The 20,973-nt window shown below is 51.4% G+C and overlaps 1 protein-coding gene across 1 annotated transcript; it reads left to right on the top strand.

Moving 5' to 3' along the window:
• Positions 1 to 231: 231 nt before the first annotated feature.
• Positions 232 to 20,080, top strand: CPT1C (carnitine palmitoyltransferase 1C). The gene is made up of 19 exons (XM_068527569.1): positions 232 to 386; positions 1,429 to 1,583; positions 6,608 to 6,747; positions 7,988 to 8,159; positions 8,291 to 8,392; positions 8,475 to 8,612; positions 12,700 to 12,777; positions 13,012 to 13,119; positions 13,224 to 13,308; positions 13,743 to 13,938; positions 14,053 to 14,235; positions 14,937 to 15,042; positions 16,522 to 16,638; positions 17,391 to 17,555; positions 17,799 to 17,933; positions 18,571 to 18,723; positions 19,211 to 19,324; positions 19,444 to 19,536; positions 19,768 to 20,080. Exons 2-19 carry the CDS (start codon positions 1,443 to 1,445, stop codon positions 19,945 to 19,947), a joined length of 2,406 nt encoding a protein of 801 aa, XP_068383670.1. The 5' UTR covers positions 232 to 386; positions 1,429 to 1,442; the 3' UTR covers positions 19,948 to 20,080.
• Positions 20,081 to 20,973: the final 893 nt, after the last annotated feature.

Genomic DNA, 20,973 nt, shown 5'->3' on the forward strand with positions numbered 1-20,973 from the left:
GTTCTGGCCACCCAATCTGAGCCCGGTCCCTGAGCCCCTCCCCTTTACCCACGCACTTTTCCCCTCACGGAAGTCCCTCTGACTAACTTGAATCCAATCTGCTGTAGCACCTCCACGCCAACTTAATCCCTGCAGCTGCATCTTCCGTGGGTGGTTTTGGTGGGCCGACCTGACCCCAAAGCAGTCCTCCTCCCTCCCCTACCTAGGTGGTAGGGCTGAGATTCACTCTGGCTCCCACGCGCGTGCGCTGTGAGCTCCAAGCTGAGCTTCCTTCCTCAAAGAGAAAGAAGAGAGACAAAGAGTGGACTGGGGAGCCGAAGAAACTGGGGTTCGGAGGAGAGGTGCTGCGTAGAACGGGGGAGGCCCAATGGTGGAGAATCAGGCGGGTAGGAGTCTGTGGGCTGGGGATCGAACGGAGGGAGGGGATTGGACGCTGGGATTCGAAGGGGGCGGGAACTGAGCGCGGAGATTGGAAAGGGGCGGGGATAGAAGATTGGAAGGGGGCGGGGATAAACCCTAGGACTTGAATACCCTGCGAGGCACCCGTGAGACAGAAATCCGGGTTCCTGGATGTTGGATAGTCGGAGGCGGACAGGTGCTCCGGAGGCCCATCGACCAAGTCTTGGACTCATAGTCACTGGGATTGGACATATGCAAGCGGGAGGCTTGAGTCCGGCGCTCTAAATCGGGGGTCGGGGGGGTGTACTCGGGCTTGGTCTCCAGGATCCGATCGGCGGACCCCTGACTCAGCGTGGTAAGTGCCGGACTGGAGGGGCCCGAGCTCCTGTGGGGGCTGGAGGATTGTGTCTTGGGTTGGGAGTGCGGGCCTCTCCATCACTTGTCCTCGACGCTCGCCTCTGCTCTCAGCCTCAGCATCCCTGCCCGCGAGGCATGCGCAGTAGGGTGCTTCCCCCCATCCCCTTCAGCCCGGGGGCGGGGGGAGGGGACGCTGGGCTACCCCAGAGCGTATGAATTTATAGAGAACCCCCACCCAACTCCCCCCTCACTCCCACCCCCCATCCCCAGCCTTGGAATGGGAAGCGGAAATGGAGTGGACAATGCCAACGTCTGGCAGGTGTTCATTTCAAATGGGTTTGGGACTAATGTTTTTCCCGAGATCCCGCAACTCACCCTGGACCGGTTTCCCGCCCCGACCCCCGAATCTTGAAAGGCCCTTGGGGGGGGGGCGCACTGTCCCCGCACCATGTTCTCAGAATAGCCGCAAAAGGGGTTAACGCAAATTATCCCTCCTGCCTTTCTGTGCGTTCACAGAGGTCCCCAATTGAAGTCCCCCCAATACCGGAGTCTTCGGCCAGGACCCTCAAGACCCCTCAGGTGGTTAGGGAAGGGTGAGCTGGCGTCCTGTATTCCTGGGTCTGCGGAGAAGGGGCTGGGGGTCTGGAGAATGACCCTCTGTCCTCCTCCCAGGGCTGTAGCGTGACATGGCTGAAGCGCACCAGGCCGTGGGCTTCCGACCCTCGCTGACTTCGGACGCGGGAGAAGTGGAGCTCAGTGCCCCGATGTTGCAGGAGATCTACCTCTCCGGACTGCGCTCTTGGAAAAGGCATCTGTCCCGTTTCTGGGTGAGGAGGGCTGCGGCTTGGTTTCCTTCCAGGAATCCAGTTACCTGCTTCCGGGATGCCTAAGGCTCCCTTCCGGCATCCTGGTGGTCCCACTTCTGGGATCCTGTCACCCCTTCTGGGAATTTTGGTGTCTACTTCAGGACCCCTTAAAGCCATTTCCGGGTTCTCTATGGCTCACTTCCGGGATCCTCAACCTCACCTACTGGGAACTGCCATTCACCTCTTGTAGCCACTTCCTGGAAGCCCTTCCCACTCTCCCCACACCCACAAACACAACTTCCACCCCAATTTCTAGAACTCAGTCCCCTTACCGTTCCCTTTCATCTCTAGCTCTAAACGAGGTGCTTCCCGTTCCAGAACCCCATGGCCTGATCAACATCTTGGGTAGCCCACACGCCAATCCTGAAGGCCCCCCTTTCCCATAGTCCTTACCCACTGGGTCTGAGAGGCCCCTCCTTGCCCCTGCTGTGAACCTCCAGTACCCTCTCCCGTATGTGGCGCACCCTCCCTACGGCTCTGAGATGTGAACCTCCACTGTCTGTATCCTCTAGTTACCCATCACCACAAACCCTGCTGCCCCAGCTCTGGAAAAGCCAAGCTCCTGCTCCTTGCCCTTGCCCTAGAATGCCAACATCTACCCAGAGCCCACGTCAGCCCCAGACTCCCCGGTTCTAGAACTCTGGCACCATCTACGTATGGAGGCTCCCTGCTGCTCACACCGTCTTTCTGTGAACACAGGTCTTGAACACCTGTGGGGTCTGCCAGGACTGAGTTTGAATCCTGGCTCTGCCACTGACTAGCTGTGTGGCCTTGGGCAGCCACGTTGCTCTGAGACTCAGGTTCCCCACATGTGAAACAGGAGTGATGGTAGCACCTCCCTCACAGGACAGTTTCGAGGATTAAACGAATTCTTACATGTAAGCCCTGAGCCAAGTGCTTGGCCCATGGCAAGTGCTGAGTAAGGGTTAGCTTTAGATTATAATACTGTTTGTCATTTACCAAATATCTGTGGAGCATTTGTTAAGGGCCTGGCACTGTTTGGAGCACTGGGGACACAGCAGGGAGCAAGAGGGACAGATCTGCCCTCATGGAGCTCTTGATCAAGCTGGAGGAGAAGGCAATAAAGAAGATAAATAAGCAAACCATAGAGTATTTTAGGTGGTGTCGTGCTATGGAGGAAGATAAAGCAGGCAGGGAAGAGGGAGCATGGAGGTGTTATAATAAAACCAGGGGGCAGCCCAGGAGGATCTCTGGAAGCTGAGACATTTGAGCAGGGTGGATCACACTTCTATGGCCATATTGGTTGTTAAAATGGTTATTAAAATAGAGATGTATCTGCTCCAGTGAGTAAATAGCCACTAACCCAAAGCCCCAGAGAGACCCTGCCCCTGGAGCCCCCTGCTCCTCAGGCCAACCGAGCAGTTAAAATGTTAACCTGTGGTTAAATACACACATTTATATATATACACATAAATAGACACTTAAACTAAGATCTAATTATATACAGAAAAATGCACAGATTTGTTTTAAGTGTACAGTCCTTGAATTTTGTAATATCTTTGTAACCGGTATAATACCTGTGTAACCAACTCCCCATCAAGACAGCACTGCCATCATTCTAGGATGTTCCTTCGAGCTCCTTTCCAGCCAGCACTCCCTACCTCACCCTCACTGCAAGGCAACCACTGTTCTGATTTCTATGCTTATAGATGGATTTGGACTGGTGTTGCTGTGTTGAATATTTTGACTGTCACCCCTGTATTTGAGTCACCTCTGAAGCTCTTTTCTGACTCATGTCACCTGTTGCCATGGCCCCCACCAGAACCTCATATTAGTATTAATTGATAATTGTAATAATGACAACTCTTGCCTTTCTATCGCATAGCTGCCTCTCTCCCTGATGGTCACGTGGAGCTCTCACATCCTTCCTCTCCAATCTGGGACCCCAGGAACCACCCTGAAGCCGTAGCTCTTGGAACTTGGTCCCAAGATGGGGGCTGTGCCCTCAGCAATGCCAGAGCTGTAATTCCATAGACTCATTGCCAAACCTTACTTTCTTTTTTTTTTTTTAATTAATTTATTTTATTTATTTATTTTTGGTTGCGTTGGGTCTTTGTTGCTGCGTGCGGGCTTTCTCTAGTTGCGGCGAGCGGGAGCTACTCTTTGTTGCAGTGCGTGGGCTTATTGTGGTGGCTTCTCTTGTTGCGGAGCACAGGCTCTAGGCATGCAGGCTTCAGTAGTTGTGGCACGCAGGCTCAGTAGTTGTGGCGCACGGTCTTAGTTGCTCTGCGGCATGTGGGATCTTCCCGGACCAGGGCTCGAACCCGTGCCCCCTGCATTGGCAGGCAGATTCTTAACCACCGCGCCACCAGGGAAGCCCTAAACCTTACTTTCTTCACGTAAAAAATGGGAACCTTGACAGTCCCTCCCTCAAGGGATTGTTGTAAGCATTAGTTGTCTTAGCAGAAGGCCTGGCTCACAGAAGTGACCGCTCCAGCATCACGATTCTTGTCTTACGTGCCACGCAGGTGCTGTGTAGCCTCCAGCATGTTAGTCACTTCTCTGAGCTTCTGCTTTCTCATTTCTAAAATCAAACTAGGTAGTAATGTGTCTCAGGTTCTGTACCAACCAAGCCCTTTGACTCTGTTGCTCATCTGGTCCTCGTTAAGACTTTTTGTTTTTGGCCGTGCTGCGCGGCTTGTGGGGTCTTAGTTCCCCAACCAGGGATCGAACCCACGCTCCCTGCAGTGGAAGCGTGGAGTCTTAACCTCTGGACTGCCAGGGAAGTCCCATTAGGGTCTTCTAAGGTAAGCCTATCATTAGTCCCGTTTTACAGATGGGGAAAGAGAAGCCCAGAGAGGTGCTTTCACTTTTCCCAGGTCACACAGCTGCTAAGATGCAGAAGTAGAGGCAGAGCTAGAATTAGCAGTCTGGCTCTGGAGTCCATGCTGAGGCCCCACTACCCTGGGGTGCTTTTCTAGAATGTGATCTCAATATCTATGCCAAGAGAGCTGTTGTGAATTATGTGCAGTGGGTCACTTGGGCCAAGCATGTGGCGTGGCATCCGGCACTTAGTGGGTGGTTCATTGGCAGATTTGTCATCTGAAATCATTTCCAAATGAATATGAAATTCTGAGATACGGCAGACTTCAGAGTTCGGTGCCTTGTGGTTCATCCTGGTGCATTAGGGTCACAAGGCATCCCGGATGGTTTAAGTGATTGACAGTGGACCCTGGAGCCAGGGAACCTGGGTTCAAATCCTACCTCCACCACTTCCTGGCCATGTAGCCTTCGACGAGTTCTTCAAACTTCCTATCTCCTCAGTTTCCTCACCTATGTGATGAAGATAATAATAATTTCTATCTTACTGAGTGACAGGGGAACGAAATAATTTAATAATGCTCCTTGTACTTGGGAAGTGCTATGGAGACATTTCCTGTTATTAGGATGCCCCTCTTCTATTGCAATACAGAGCCCTAGATAGAAGAACTGAAAATTTCTTTTAAAAAGAAAAATTAAACAACAAAAATAACCACATTTGCCAGTAACCTTTTCCTGCCAAGCCAAAGGGAGACTGTCAAGTAACTACATCTCCAGCGAGAAGTAGATTAGCAACAGAGAGGATCGTCATAATAATTATTGAGCACCTACAGTGTGCCTGGCTATGAGCTATGCAATTTACCATTCTGCTCCCCGCACCCCGAGCCCTCTGCTTTATTTTTCTCCATAGCGCCTCTCGTCATCCGACCCACTTCACTAAAGCCTTTACTTATGTAGGTATTGTCTCTATCCCCCATGAGAGCAGGAATCTTGCTGTCTTGTCACTGCTGTTGGATTGCAGTAAGCATTTGTGGAATATTTCCTCATCCAGCCCTTGTGACAGCCCTATGAGCCAAGTACTGGGATTGTTCCCACTCTACAGATGAGGAAACTGAGACAGAGAGGTAAAGTCACTTGCTTGCGGTCACTCAACTAGGTAGTGACAGAGCAGAGATCTGAACCCAGAGGGTGGGGACTCCAGAGCCCAAGGTCTAAACCATGATCTCTGAGGCCTTCTTGGTCATTAAAATGTGGGAAGAGGAGAGGGAGTGGTTTCTTGAGCCCTGGTGGTGATACCAAAACCAACAGTAGCTCTTATCCCGGCTTAACCATGCTCTCTGTGTGACTTTGAACCTACGTGTTTTCTTTTGTAAAAAGAGAACATCTTAGTACCTACTTCACGGGGTTGTTGGGAGTTAATTAAAGAGTTTAAGCCTTGCAAATGGCACCTGGCATGTAGTAAGTGCTCATTAAATGTTAGTCAACTCTTGGGGCTTCCCTGGTGACTCAGTGGTTAAGGATCCGCCTGCCAATGCAGGGGACACGGGTTCGAGCCCTGGCCCAGGAAGATCCCACATGCCGTGGAGCAACTAAGCCCGCGAGCCACAACTACTGAGCCCATGTGCCACAACTACTGAAGCCTGCGCGCCTAGAGCCCGTGCTTCTCAGCGAGAGAAGCCACCACAATGAGAAGCCCACACACCACAAAGAAGAGTAGCCCCCACTTGCCGCAACTAGAGAAAGCCCGCAGGCAGCAACAAAGACCCAACGCAGCCAAAAATAAATAAATAAATAAAAATTAAAAAGAAATGTTAGTCAACTCTAGCATGCTTCCCTGGGAGTCTGATTAGTTACCCAACACTTTCATTCATTCCTCAGTCATCCCATGGCCAGCTCCTGAGCTCTGGACACTGCTGTATATGGGATACCAGTTTGCTTTTTTGACAGTTTCACCTTCGGGGTCCTGCCTGGGAGTAACCTCTCCTCCGGGGAGCCCTCCCTGACTCCTTCAGGCTGAGCAACCTGCCCTATCCTATCGCCATTAGTACTCACTTCATTCTCGTCTTACCTCCCTGGGGGCAAGACCCAGATGTGTCTGTTCCCCACGGCGTCTGGTGCACCCAGCTCAGTGCTGAATCAACATCTAAGAATGGTGCTGAGCAGATGGGATAATTGATTGAATAGGTGCCCTTTCCTCTCCACAGAACGATTTTCTCTCAGGTGTGTTCCCTGCTAGCCCCCTCAGTTGGCTGTTCCTCTTCAGTGCAATCCAGCTTGCCTGGTTCCTCCAGCTGGATCCTTCCTTAGGACTGATGGAGAAAATCAAAGAGTTGCTGCCAGACTGGTGAGGTCTCCCACTTCAGCCCAGTAACCTCCTAATCCCTTTCCCTCCACCCAGTAAGTTTCTCTATCAGCATGTATGCCGGTTAAAGAAAAGCAACCCTTGAGACTTACTTGGGGTCAGATAAATAAAGGTACAGACTCAAGTAAAAGGAGGTGATTTCCTCTCTTGTCTCTGTACATTTTCCACCCTGGCTGCTTCTTGCTAAAGGGGATGGTGGCAAACTAGACAATATCCAGTTATGGTTATATATACTAATGGAAGTATGAACTCTGCTAATCTACAGTTGTGTAGTCTTGGGCAAGAGACCTCACCATTCTTGGTGTCAGGGTCTTCACCTGTAATGTGGGGATAATAATAATTGCTTCTTAGGGTGGTTGGAGGAATTAAACAAAATCATGCATGTGGAATATTCAGTACAGTACTAGGAGGTTATTAAATGGGAGTGGTTGAATTATTATAGTTGTTGGGGAAGGTTTGGAAACCAGATGTGGGTGATGTGGCAGGTTCTAACTCTTGGATTAGTCCTCCTGGGGAAGACGATTCAAACTTTGTGCAGACGGCCTCAAAGGGCAGATCCAGGATCAGACGTAGAAATTTCTAGGAAGGCTAGATTTACCCACAGAGGGGAAGTGACTCGCCCCGAGTCCTCCAGGTGGGATTTGCTCACAGCCTGTCTGATTGCAACTTTGCAAACATGTTGATTTACTGTATCTTTAGACCAGCATTTCCTGAACTTGAGTTTGTATTGAAGTCACCTGGAAGGCTTGTTACGCCACTGATTGCTAGCCTGAACGCCAAGAGATGGAGATCATGGGGCCCAGAAAGTTGCATTTCTAACAAGCTCCCAGGTGGTCCTGATGCTGCTGGTCCAAGGGCCACACATTGAGAACCACTGCCTTACAGTGTAATTTGATCTGGTATATTTCAATAGAAATACCAGCTCTTATTTATTAAGCACGTGCCAATTTCCACGGGAAGTGATTTTAGAAACTTGGTGTCTCCGCAGTCCTGGGAGGAGACGGTGGGCGTACCGAGAGAAAATCACACCTAGCACTTCACAAATGAGGAAACTGGACTTTTTCTGACCAACTCTAATGCTTCAGGATATTCCTCCAACAGCTAAAAGATCAGAGTCAGAGAGTGTTAGGAACGGCAGGCGCTGGGTGGGGCTGGAGGGGAGGGGTGTTCTGAGGCCAGGAGACCCAGGCTTATACTCTTTTTCTCTATCCCCCCACCCCAGGGGTGGACAGCATCACAGGCTTCGGGGGGTCCTGGCGGCCGCGCTGTTTGCTTCGTGTCTGTGGGGAGCTCTGATCTTCACGCTTCATGTGGCCCTGAGGCTACTTCTGTCCTACCACGGCTGGCTCCTTCAACCCCACGGAGCCATGTCCTCACGCACCAAGACCTGGCTGGTATGGGAGGGGCAGAGCCCTGCTCAAACTCTCTCTGCCCCATTTTCTCTGTGGGTTGCCACCCCGCTACCCCCAACACCTGGCTGCCGGGCTGCAGTGAGGAGTTTAATGAACCACTAATTTTCCGCCAGGCCCTGGTTCGCATCTTCTCCGGCCGCCACCCAATGCTCTTCAGTTACCAACGCTCCCTGCCGCGTCAGCCTGTGCCCTCCGTGCAGGACACCGTGCGCAAGGTGGGCCAGGTCCCCGGGGATGGGGCGGGAGGCTGCTGAGCAGTGGGGTGTGACCTGCCGTCTTCCCCTCCTTGCCCCTCAGTATCTGGAGTCTGTCCGACCCGTCCTCTCCGACGAGGACTTCGACTGGACCGCGGCCCTAGCCCGGGAATTCCTGAGGCTGCAGGCGTCACTGCTGCAGTGGTACCTTCAGCTCAAGTCCTGGTGGGCGTCCAATTACGTGAGTACCGCATCCTGTAGGCAAAGGTTCTGAGCCGGCCCTCCTAACCCTGCGAGTTTTTCGCCCCGCCCCACGCCCCGCCCACAACCCCCAGGCCCAGCGGAGATTGGCGCTTCACTCCAGACGTGAGAACATTCTGAGCCCCACCCCCACGCTCCAATAGTTTAAACCCAGCTCCAGATGGCTTCAATATTCTGAGCTCCTCCCTCCTCTCCCATATTCTGGAACCCGTCCATCCTGTGCCAACATTTTGAGCCCCGTCCCCCCATGCTCCCGCATTCTGAGCCCGGCTCTTCAATAATCTAAGCTCCGCCTCCAGGGTCCGCCCACATCCAGAGCTCCGCCCCCAACCCTCCAATATTTAAATCAGAATTCCGGGCCCCTTCCAACGTTTCAGCCCCTCCTCTGACCTGCCGAGTCTCTAAGCCCCGCCCCCAGTTCTTGTTTCCTCTCCCCTGTCTGGGCAAAGACGCCAAACGGGCTTCTACTATGATTTCAGGAGCTAGAGCCCTATAACGAACTCTGAGTTGAGATCCTTGGGAAACCGAGGCATAGAACCAGTAAGCGAGTCACCCTGTAAGCGGCTTCCAGGCCTCCCATTCCGTAGGAAGCCACAAATATCTGTCAGGCAGCATGTGATGAGGTGGAGGTAGGAAGAAGAGACAGATGTATCACTTTTTTAGATTTCACATATAAGTGATACCATATAATATTTGTCTTTCTTTGACATACTTCACTTAGTATGATAATCTCTAAGTCCATCCATGTTGTGCAAATGGCAATATTTCATTCTTTTTTATGCAAGCCTTAGTGGGTTTTTTTTTTCATAAATTTATTTATTTTTGGCTGCTTTGGTTCTTTGTTGCTGTGCACGGCTTTCTCTAGTTGCAGCCAGCAGGAGCTACTCTTCGTTGAGGTGCGCGGGCTTCTCACTGCGGTGGCTTCTCCTGTTGCGGAGCACGGGCTCTAGGCACACAGGCTTCAGTAGTTGTGTCATGCAGGCTCAGTAGTTGTGGCTCGCAGGCTCTAGGACGCAGGCTCAGTAGTTGTGGCGCACGGTCTTAGTTGCTCTGCGGCATGTGGGATCTTCCCGGACCAGGGCTCGAACCCATGTCCCCTCCGTTGGCAGGCGGATTCTTAACAACTGTGCAACCAGGAAAGCCCAATAAGCCTTAGTTTTAAGGTTTGTTTTTTTTTTCCCTTCATGCTCTTGGACCAGATTCTGCTCTTAAAAGATATATATATATACACATATAAATAATATAGCAATTATATAATATATAAAGTATATAAATATGTGTTGTTTATTACATATAAATAATGTATGTACACACCATATTATATATATTTCATTGATATATTTCATTGTACCTCTAAGGCACTGCCAGTTATAACATACACCATTATCTATGGACAACTAAGGGAAAAGAACTAGTCTAACACAGTGCTTTCTTATTACTTATTATATAGGTCGATCCTCATTATTCATGCATTCTGTATTTGCAGATTTGCCGACTTGCTAAAATGTATTTGTAACCCCAAATCAGTATTCATGGCACTTTCATAGTCATTCACGGACATGCGCAGGATGGCAAAAATTTTGGCTTGCGCGATGCACATGTTCCAAGCTGAGATGGAACAGGGCTGGAAGGAACCTGACCCTGATTTCCCCTTGGAACAATGGCTCAGTGTTCGCTAATCAGCGTTCACTGCCACTTTATAGGACATAACGACCGCGAGTAATGAGAATCAACTGTATACGTTAAAACAGCTCAGACTTACTTAGACATAGATTTGTATCAACTATCACTCCCAAGCAAGCTCAGAAAAACGGAAATGTAAATTGTAATAAATTGGCCTAGGCATCCCTAAGACTTTCACGCTCAGAATCCATCTCTTCTCAATTGCTTTTTGATTCAGACTTGTCCATATCTTCCTACTTTCCGCACAGCTTCATCCTCTGTGTTGTCAAGAACCTTGACAATGCAGCATTTCCTGAAAGATCCTATAATGTACCTAAAGCCATTGGTGCAGAGCACTAAAGTGGCCTTTATTAAAACCAGATTAATTTTTGCTTTGCTTTGGAGATTTTCTGATTCATCGCCACCTCCCCAACGCCCCTCCCCCCCCCCCACCTCCCATCCCAGCAGTTGGGTTCCTGGAAGTTAAAATCTTGCTCCACAATTATCTCTAGGATTTTCTTCTGAGTCATAGACTTTAGCAAGCTTTGATGCTGGTGAGGCTTTTCTTTGAAAAAAATGGTACATGATATGCATATAATGTTACAATTTTTTTTTTGTTTTGGCCAGGCCACAGGGGCATGCAGGATCTTAGTTCCCGACCAGGGATTGAACCCATGCCCCCTGCAGTGGAAGTGCAGAGTCCTAACCACTGGACAGCCAGGGAATTCCACAATATTATACATATAGTATTGTAAAATACACAAATCTTACATGTACAGCTTAATGAAGTTTTATGTATGCATATAACCAGATAACCCCTGGCTAGGTCAAGATATAGAACTTTTCTACCGTTTGCTGGAAACTTATGGATTTTTCCAGAAGATGTTGCACATTCCCAGGGAATGACAACTACATCCTGCCTAGTCTAAGTGTAAGGAAGTGTAGGATGCCATCAACTTTAAGACGCAAGCAAACATGTATGTCTTCATAGACTCTATGCGATTCTATGACATAGAAGAAAGAAAAACATCTAGAAAACATTCAAGTCCTCTCTGACTACCTCCCTTTAATTCTTGTTTCTCCCACCATCGCCTGTGAGAAACACTTTGGTCAGAGTCTTTTCTGAGTGTATATATACATATATTTATACCCAGGGAGAGAGATATATATATATATTTAAGTATATAATTTTTATTTATAATATATAATTTTAAAGTATTTAGTAATATGTTATATATCATATAACACACTAATATTTAATATTATATATAAAACATAAATATCATATATAATTTTAATTGCGATTAAAACATACATAATATAAAATTTGTCACTGTAACCATTTTTCAGTGTACAATTCAGTGGTACTAAGTACAGTCACAGTGTTGTGTAGCCATCACTACTATCTCTCTCTAGAACTTTTTCATCATCCCAAACAGAAACTCTGTGTCCACTAAGCAAAATATCCCTATTCTCACTTCCCCAAAGCCCCAGGTAACCTCTGTTCTACTTTGTCTCTCTGAATTGGCTTATTTTAGATTTTTCATAGGAATGGAATTTGTCCTTTTGTGTCTGAGTCATTTCACTTAGCATAATGTTTTCAGGGTTCATCTATGCTGTAGCCCCAAAGACTTAGAACTTCATTCCTTTTTATATTAACATTCCATCGTATGGATAGACCACATTCTGGTTGTCTATTCATCCGCTTGGTGGACAGGTTGGGTCTTAGTAGTATTTTTTTAAATAAAATGGGATCGTTTCATATATCTTGTTGTGTGCCTAGCCTTTTTCACTCTGCAGCCTGTCTTGGTACTCATTCTCTGTCAGTAATATAGATGTAACTTTTTTAAAAAATTAATTCATTCATTTATTTTTGACTGCGTTGGGACTTCATTGCTGCACGCGGGCTTTCTCCAGTTGCGGCAAGCGGGGGCTACTCTTCGTTGCGGCGCACGGGCTTCTCATTGAGGTGGCTTCTCTCGTTGCAGAGCACGGGCTCTAGGCGCGTGTGCTTCAGTAGTTGTGGCACGCGGGCTCAGTGGTTGTGGTGCACGGGCTTAGTTGCTCCATGGCATGTGGGATCTTCCCGGACCAGGGCTCGAACCCGTGTTCCCTGCATTGGCAGGCAGATTCTTAACCACTGTGCCGCCGGGCAAGCCCAGATGTAACTTATTTTTAACAGCTATGAAGTATTCCGTAACATGAGGGTTACATGGTTAAGCTAACTGATCCCCCATCGATGGACTTCTAGGTTATTGCTAGTTATTGATCTTGATGTCTCCTTCATGGAGCTCCACCCTCCCTGTTTGCCATAGCAAAGTCTTGGGGGGCTCCCCTCCCCCACTTGCCCCCCCGTACCTTGACCCCAGCCACCGCAGCTGTGTGTCTCTCTGCCCCACTCCTAGGTCAGCGACTGGTGGGAAGAATTTGTGTACCTGCGCTCCCGGAACTCACTGATGGTGAATAGCAACTACTATATGATGGTGAGAAGGGGAGAAGGAGGTTAGGAACCGGGCCGGGGATGGGGTTCATAGTTCCTGGGGTCTAGGGTTGGGGTGTCTGGGTAGAATGTGGGGTTTAGGGTCAGTGACCTCAATCACAATCTGGATTTCACTATCCTGCCTCTGTTGGGATCAAGACCTGTGTTTGGGGTCAGTGCCCCCATCAGAGGCAAACCTGACCCCAGGCGTTTTGCTATCCCCTGGACCGGCCCGCAGGACTTCCTGTATGTCACGCCCACTCCCGTGCAGGCCGCCCGTGCCGGGAACGCAGTCCACGCCCTCCTCCTGTACCGCTACCGCCTGAACCGCCAGGAGATCCTGCCGGTAAGAGGGCTGCGCCCGCGGGCTGGGGACAGAGGCTGTGGTCCTGAGACCATGAGGCCACGTGGGTCCTGGGAGGCAGTTCATGGACCCATGACCTCCTGCAGACTTTGCTGATGGGAATGCGGCCCTTGTGCTCTGCCCAGTATGAGAAGATATTCAACACCACGCGAATTCCCGGGGTCCACAAAGGTGAGCCCCCTCTCCCCTCCTCACTGATAGAGGCAGAACAGTGTAGTGGCTAAGAGCACGCTCTCTGGAGCCAGCCTGCCTGGGTTCAAATACCAGCTCTGTAACTCCCAAGCTGTGTGACCTTGGGCAAGTTATTACCCTCTCTGAGCTTCAGTTTCCTCTTCTCTAAAATGGGATAATAAGGGTACCTAGGGTGGTGAGGACTAAAGGAGTGTGTCGGACATTGCAAGCCACTTGGTAAGTGCCTAATAAAGGTCATTATTTTTTTTTTTTTGGAGTATAACTGCTTTACAATGTTGTGTTAGTTTCTGCTGTACAATAAAGTGAATCAGCTATATGTATACATATATCCCCTTCCTCTTGGACCCCCGCCCCCTATCCCACCCGTCTAGGTCATCACAGAGCACGTTATTCTTATAATATATCACCCCTAGACCACATCCGCCACCTTCGTGACAGCAGACACGTGGCCGTCTTCCACCGGGGCCGATTCTTCCGCGTGGGGACCCACTCCCAGAGTGGCCTGCTTTCCCCGCGGGCCCTGGAGCAGCAGTTCCAGCGAATCCTGGACGACCCCTCTCCTGCCTGCCCCCACGAGGAGCATCTGGCGGCCTTGACCGCTGCTCCGAGGTGAGGGTCACAGATCTGGGGGCCCGGAGGCCCAGCCAGCGTCTTGAGGTTGCAGGCCGGGTGGAGGCTGGGCATGGTAGAGAGTCAGCCGGAACTCAGGCACTCCCCCGACAGGGACATGTGGGCCCAGGTGCGGAGGTCCCTGAAGACCCAGGCCCAGGAGGCCCTGGAGGCCGTCGAAGGGGCTGCTTTCTTTGTATCACTCGACTCTGAGCCCGCGGGGCTCACCAGGGAGGACCCTGCAGCTTCCTTAGACGCCTACGCCCACGCCCTGCTGGCCGGCAGGGGCCACGACCGGTGAGTCAGCCTGGGGATTTGGACCCCACCCCACATGTGACCCCAGACCCAATGCATTGAGAACTGGGGACCTCTGAAGCAGATAACTGCTAGACCTGGGACCCCCAGATCCAGAACTGCAGATCTAAGGACCACCAAACCCCTGACCTGGACCCTCAGACCATGAGAAACTCTAGACCTGGGACTCCAGACTCAGAATCTCAGACCCAGTGACCCCAGATCTGAGGATTAACAAATGCCAAACCTGGGACCCCTAGACCCAGAGACCTGCAGCTAGACCCCAAGCCTGGGGACCTCAGACTCAGAACTGCAAACCATGGAATCCTCAGACCTTAATGCAGGCACCCCAAACCCAGGACCTCGCACCTGGGACCACGCCTACGTAGAGATCCTCAGACAACTTCCTTGGTGCCCACCAGGTACCACTCTGATTTCTGAGGCTCCTGGGAGAGTCCGCCTAAGCTCTCAGCACCCGTAAACCCTGAACCGTTTTTATCACATTCTTTCAAAAGCCCTGAACTCTCCAAACCTGAGACACATCTCAGAGACCATCAGTACCTCCACCTTCTTAGAGCTCCCCATACCAGGACCCCAGCCCTGATTCCTAGATCTCCCCACGGAAACCCCCTGAGTTCCCACAGAGAGCCCCCCAACGTCCCTTCTGGCCTCTTTGGTGAATACTCTGAACTCTCCCCCCGCAGCTGGTTTGACAAATCCTTCTCCTTAATCGTCTTCTCCAACGGGAAGCTGGGCCTCAGCGTGGAGCACTCGTGGGCTGACTGCCCCATCTCAGGACACATGTGGGAGGTATGGCAGCTGGCCGGCCCCACCCTGGGGGCTGCCACCCCCCCGCCCCCATTTCCAAAGACCTTCCTCTCCAGCGCCTTAAGGTCAGAGGGAAAACGGAGGCTCAGAGAGAGGCAGAGACCAGACCAGGGTTGCCCTGCAGCAAAAAAGGTTGTCTGGGATTATGACCTTTCTTTCTCTCTCTCTCTTTTTTTTTTCGGCCGTGCCACACGGCTTGTGGGATCTGAGTTCCCCAGTCAGGGATCGAACCCAGGCCTCAGCAGTGAAAGCGCTGAGTCCTAACCACTGGGCCACCAGGGAATTCCCTATGACCTTTCTTTGACGAATGGGCATTTGGGGCTCAGAGAAGGGAAGTGATTTGCCCAGAGTCACAGAATCAGAAGTTGCAGAGCGAGAATAAGAATCCAGAATGCTCTGAGACCAGAGTGTGAGTGAGGCCTTCCAACCATATCATACTCACACTGAGTCAGACCTATCTCCCAGCTCTGGTTTGCTGTGTGACCTTCAGCAAGTTACTCCCCTCCTCTGAGCCTCAGTTTCTGCTTCATCAGGTGAAAAGCTTGGATTTTCTTTTAGCTTTAAGCTCCCCTCCAGTCCTGAGAACCTTAGCATCTCTCTTTTCTCTATTTCACTTAGTACCTAAATCATAAGGGGTGGTGTCTGCACCCCACCAGTTTCCCAGTCTTCGTGGTGTTGCATGAGGGGTTAGCTGGGATCCAGGGTGCGGATCAGGCATGTATGAGGGGAAGGGAGGTTGCTTCCAGATCTTGAGAGCAGCCCCAGGTAAGCACTGAGTCTTCTGTGCCTGTTTATTGTTTATAAAATGGGAATTTGCCTTTGATTATATTGGTAAATGACACTCTCAATTCAATTTAACCTCAGACCCTCAAGACACTGCCTGTCATCTGTCATCTCTGCATATTGACTTTGAACAAAGAGATGTCACATAGACTAAGATAAAGAGAAGTGGAAACTCTAAGGCATAAAGTGAGAGGTTCTTCTTCTCATTTAGTTCTAATGTCAAAATGGGGATCTTAATCCCTTCTTTCTAGGGAGAAATTAAGTGGGAGGCTGGCCCGTAGTAGGTGTTCCATCAGGACTGATTTAAAACATTTAACCACCAGCAGGGCATGGGTACCACTCAGTCAGAAGGAATGCTGACCCCTAGAAGCCCATGCTATGCCCAGCTTTCTCTCTCCTCTCCTAGGATCATGGCGGGGGTTGTCTTGGGAGGGCTGGGGCAGCCATTGGTGGCTCTTTATCCACCTGTCAGAAGTACAAGGGCAGTAAGCACCGAGTATTAGTATTAGCCTTGCTCTCAATGAGTATGACCCCAAGAACCCACCTGTGACCATCAGAGGTTTCTGTTTCTCAAGGATTGTCCCTGACCCCCTTAAGAAGGGACATAAGAGGTCCCTGGTTAGATGTCCCTTGGTCCAGGGGGAGGAAGGGACTCTGACAGCTTCCATTTGTACACAGTTCACTCTGGCCACAGAATGCTTTCAGCTGGGCTACTCGGCAGACGGTCACTGCAAGGGACACCCTGACCCCTCACTGCCCCAGCCCCAGCGGCTGCACTGGGACCTTCCAGACAAGGTTAGGCCTGGTTTCTAGGCCTCTCTTCCAAGTCCCCAAATTCCTGGCTTTGACTCTAACCTCATCCCCACCGCAATCTCAACCGAAATATCAACCCCATCCCTAACCCAACACCAAACCCACACCCCATCCCCCAAAAAGCCCCAACCTCAGACCCCAACCCTATCTCCAGTCTAACCCCATCCCCAAATGCAAACCCACCCCACACTAACCCTCTTCCCATCACCCAACCCCACGCTCAACCCCAATCCCATCTCCATCCCCAGCGTCAACTTAGTTCTATCCCCACTCAAACCCAACTTCATCTCCACCCCAAACTCATCTCCATCCCCAACTCCATCGCTATTCTTAAATTCAATTCCATCTCCAACCCTAACCCCATCCTCAACCCTAACCCCATCCCATACCCAACCCTAACCCCATCCTCAACCCTAACCCCATCCCATACCCAACCCCAACTCATATCCCATCCTATACCCAATCCCAACCCCATCCCCAGCTCCAATTCAGTCCTCATTTTCAACCCCATTCCCCGTCCTATCCCTATCCCCAACCCCAATCCTATCCCGACCTTCACTGCCAGCCCCAGCTCCATCTTTAACCTAGCCCTTCAGCTCCATTCCCTTCTTTGTCCCCTTTTCCATATTCCACCCCAACCTCACTCCATTCCCATCACTTCCAGCCCCATGCCCAGCTCTAACCTACCCCTTTCTGTAACCCCTGGCCATTCCTCCCTCCTCCTTCTCTGGCAGATCCATCTATCCATCTCTCTAGCCCTGAGGGGAGCCAAGACCTTGTCTGGAAACATCGACTGCCACGTCTTCCCCTTCTCCCACTTCGGCAAGAGCTTCATCAAACGCTGCCACCTCTCTTCAGACAGCTTCATCCAGATGGCCTTGCAGCTGGCCTACTTTCGGGTCAGTTGGGTTCCCGACCCCCACCCCCTCTCAGGACCTCAGTTCACCTGGGCCCCCAAGACCCGCCGCATTGACCCCTTTAATGACTTCTTGGTTATTGCCATGGTGGGTCCACCATCTTGATTTCTCTCTCCCAATTGCATGTCCATGGGTAGGAGGAGCTGGAGGTCCAGACAGAGGTGGGTCAAGTCCGTGAAGACTTCCTGGACCTAGCTGACAGGCTCCTCTCCTCCTTGTCCCCAGGACAGGGGTCAATTCTGCCTGACTTATGAGTCGACCATGACTCGCTTGTTCCTGGAAGGGCGGACAGAGACGGTGCGTTCTTGCACGAGGGAGGCCTGCAACTTTGTGAGAGCCATGGAGGACAAAGAGAAGACAGTGGGTGTGGGCCTCGTTTGAGGCTTCAGTCATTTCCACATACTCATTCATACATATACAAACTTTTAAGGAACACCTTCTCAGGTCCAAGCTCCGTGATGGGACAGGGGAGGAACCAAGCCCGGTCTCTGACCTCAAGGAGCTCACTGATGGGGGGAGACAGAGGTAGTTCAGCACAGTGTGATACATGCTTTAATGGGGGTCACACAGAGGGCACTGGGGGAGCACCCAAGAGGGAGCCCTGGTTCCACAATGTAGGTCTCTTTATTTAACCTCTATGTGACCTTGTGCCTTTCATTTGTACCATTCTTCATGTTCCCTGTATAACCTCTTTGCTCAGAACCCCCCAGGGTTCTCTGTTGCCTCTCCCCACAACTTACGAAGTATTGTGGTTCAATGGAAGGAGTTTGGGCCCTAGAGTCAGACAGCCCTGGGGATCCACCTGATTCTGCCTTGCTGTGTGACCCTGGGCAAGTGACTTCCCCTCTCTGTGCCTGTTTTCCTTCTGCAAAATAGAGTTGATATCTCTGCCTTGCAGGGATGTTGCAAGCTGGGTTGAGGCCGGGGGTGTGACAGGCCTCAGCAGTAAGCCCACTTCCTGTCTTTCCATGACCTGTGACCTCCCCGGGGACCCCAGGACCCACAGTGCCTCGCCCTGTTCCGCTTGGCGGTGGACAAGCACCAAGCCCTGCTGAAGGCAGCGATGAGTGGACAGGGGGTCGACCGCCACCTCTTTGCTCTCTACATCGTGTCCCAGTTCCTCCACCTGCAGTCTCCCTTCCTGGACCAGGTTGGGGTGCAGGGAAAGGGTTAAAGAGGGAAGTGGCAAACCACGGGAGAAGGGAGGCACTTCCGGGCAAGGAGGGTGATGTTGGAAAATGGAGGTATCAGCAGAGGAGAGAGTTAGGGAGACCCGGGAAAGAAAGGGAGAGAGAGCGGAAAGAAAGGGAGAGAGAGCGGAGAGGGCAAAGGGGCCAGGAAAGAGGGGCGTGGTTATGGAAAGAAACGCGAGGGGCGTGGTCAGAGAGGAGAGGGGCGGGGTCAGGGGTTGAAAGGGAGAGGGGCGTAGTTGGGGGAGGGGGGACAAGGAGAGAGGGCGGGTTCTGGGAGAAGGAAAGAGGGGTGTGGTCAAAAGGGAGAAGAGCAGAGGGGGGACGTCAGGAAGCGGAGGGGCAGAAGGGCACAGATTTAAGGGAAATAGGCAGTTCAGCCAAGGCGGCGCGGACCTGTGGGTCAGTTTGTCTTTATCGCACACGTGACCGACTTCTGTCCCTCAGGTTCACTCGGAGCAGTGGCAGCTGGCCACCAGCCAGATTCCTGTTCAGCAAATCCACCTGTTCGACGTCCACAGTTACCCCGACTATGTTTCCTCTGGTGGTGGATTCGGGCCTGTGAGTGGAACTGGGCCCTGAGGGAGGCAGGAGGGGGCTGGGCGTCCGCACTCCTACCTAGTGGGGGTGGGGAGGGGGACCAGGGGCTATGTTGTTGCCCTCACTCTGTCCCTGTCAAGGCTGATGACCATGGTTATGGTGTTTCCTACATCTTCATGGGGGATGATGTGATCACCTTCCACATCTCCAGCAAAAAATCAAGCACAAGAACGGTGAGACTAACCTACCCCCGCCCCTTCCTCCCTCAGGACTCCCACCTCCCTGCTCTCCTACAGCCTAGGAGTGCAGACTCCCAACTCCCGACCACCCCATGATCCAGGAGTCCTAATACCCAAACCCCTCATCCCTCAGACCCAGGAGCAGGGACCCCAGCCCTCTTGTTTCTCAGCCCCTGGGAGCTCCTCTCCCAGCTTCTCCTGGACGTGACACATCTCTCCTTCCAGGACTCCCACCGGCTGGGGCAGCACATCGAGGATGCATTGTTGGACGTGGCCGCCCTTTTCCAGGAGGGGCAGCGTCTTAAGCGCAGAGGGTTAGCGGAGGAGGGCTCGGAGCACAGCCGTGACTCTCTCCCCTGCCATACCAGGGGCTCCAGGGCACCCACGACAGCCACTAACTTCTGACACCTTCCAGAGGGGAGCTGGTCTCCCCAGGAACTAGGGGGAAGGTCTCTATGGCTGGGCTGGTGCAGGACAGAAGCAGCCTGTTTGGGTTTGGGAATCCCACATCTGGTCTAATAAAGATGTGTGCGCTGGGGATGTGGTGTCTGCCATGCTCTCGAGCTGGGCAGGGATGGGAGAGGTGAGGGTCAGGGTGGAGGAGGAGAAAAGTTCCCATCCATCTCCGGGCCCCACCACGAATTCCCGGTTACAATCACCACATCAGCTATAACCCCCAACACCTGCCCAATTTACTGCATTCCCAGCCCCAGTCACACCAAACCCAACCATTCAAGGCCCATCCCAGTCAGACAACCCCACGAGCTCTCATGAGCTCAGGTGCAATACCAACTGCCCACCCTAAACTTTTTTTTTTTATTTTTTTTTATTTTCTTGGCCAGGCTGCAGGGCATGTGGGTGCTTAGTTCCCCAACCAGGGGTCGAACCTGCGCCCCTTGCATTGGAAGCACAGAGTCTCAACCACTAGACCACCAGGGAAGTCCCTGTCCACCCTAAACTTAAAGGTTGACATCTCCTAAATGAATCCCCCAGGATTCTTATTACTTCTAGAGGCTGCCCACATTCCTAGGTTATGACCCCATCTTCCATCTTCACAACTAGCATTGCTGCATCCCTCTGTGGCTTTCTCCTCTGGTCATACCTCCTGTGACTGACTCCTGCCATCATCTTTCTTCTAAGGACCCTTGTGGTCCTTAGGACCCTTGTAGTTAGACTGAGCCCACCCAGATAATCCAGGATTAGCTCCTAATCTTAAAACCAACTGATTAGCAACCTTAATTCCATCTGCGACCTAATTCCCCTTTGCCATGTAGCATAACACATGCACAGGGTCCAGGGACTAGGAGGTGGGCATCTTTGGGGGAACCATTGTTCTGCGTACCACAGGGGCATAGATGAAACCAGACTGGCCACGAGTTGATAAGTAGTGAAACTAGGGGAAAGGTCATTGGGATGGGGATGGTTCATCAT

The sequence above is a fragment of the Eschrichtius robustus genome, chromosome 19 (assembly GCF_028021215.1).
Source record: "Eschrichtius robustus isolate mEscRob2 chromosome 19, mEscRob2.pri, whole genome shotgun sequence".
NCBI lineage: Eukaryota > Metazoa > Chordata > Mammalia > Artiodactyla > Eschrichtiidae > Eschrichtius > Eschrichtius robustus.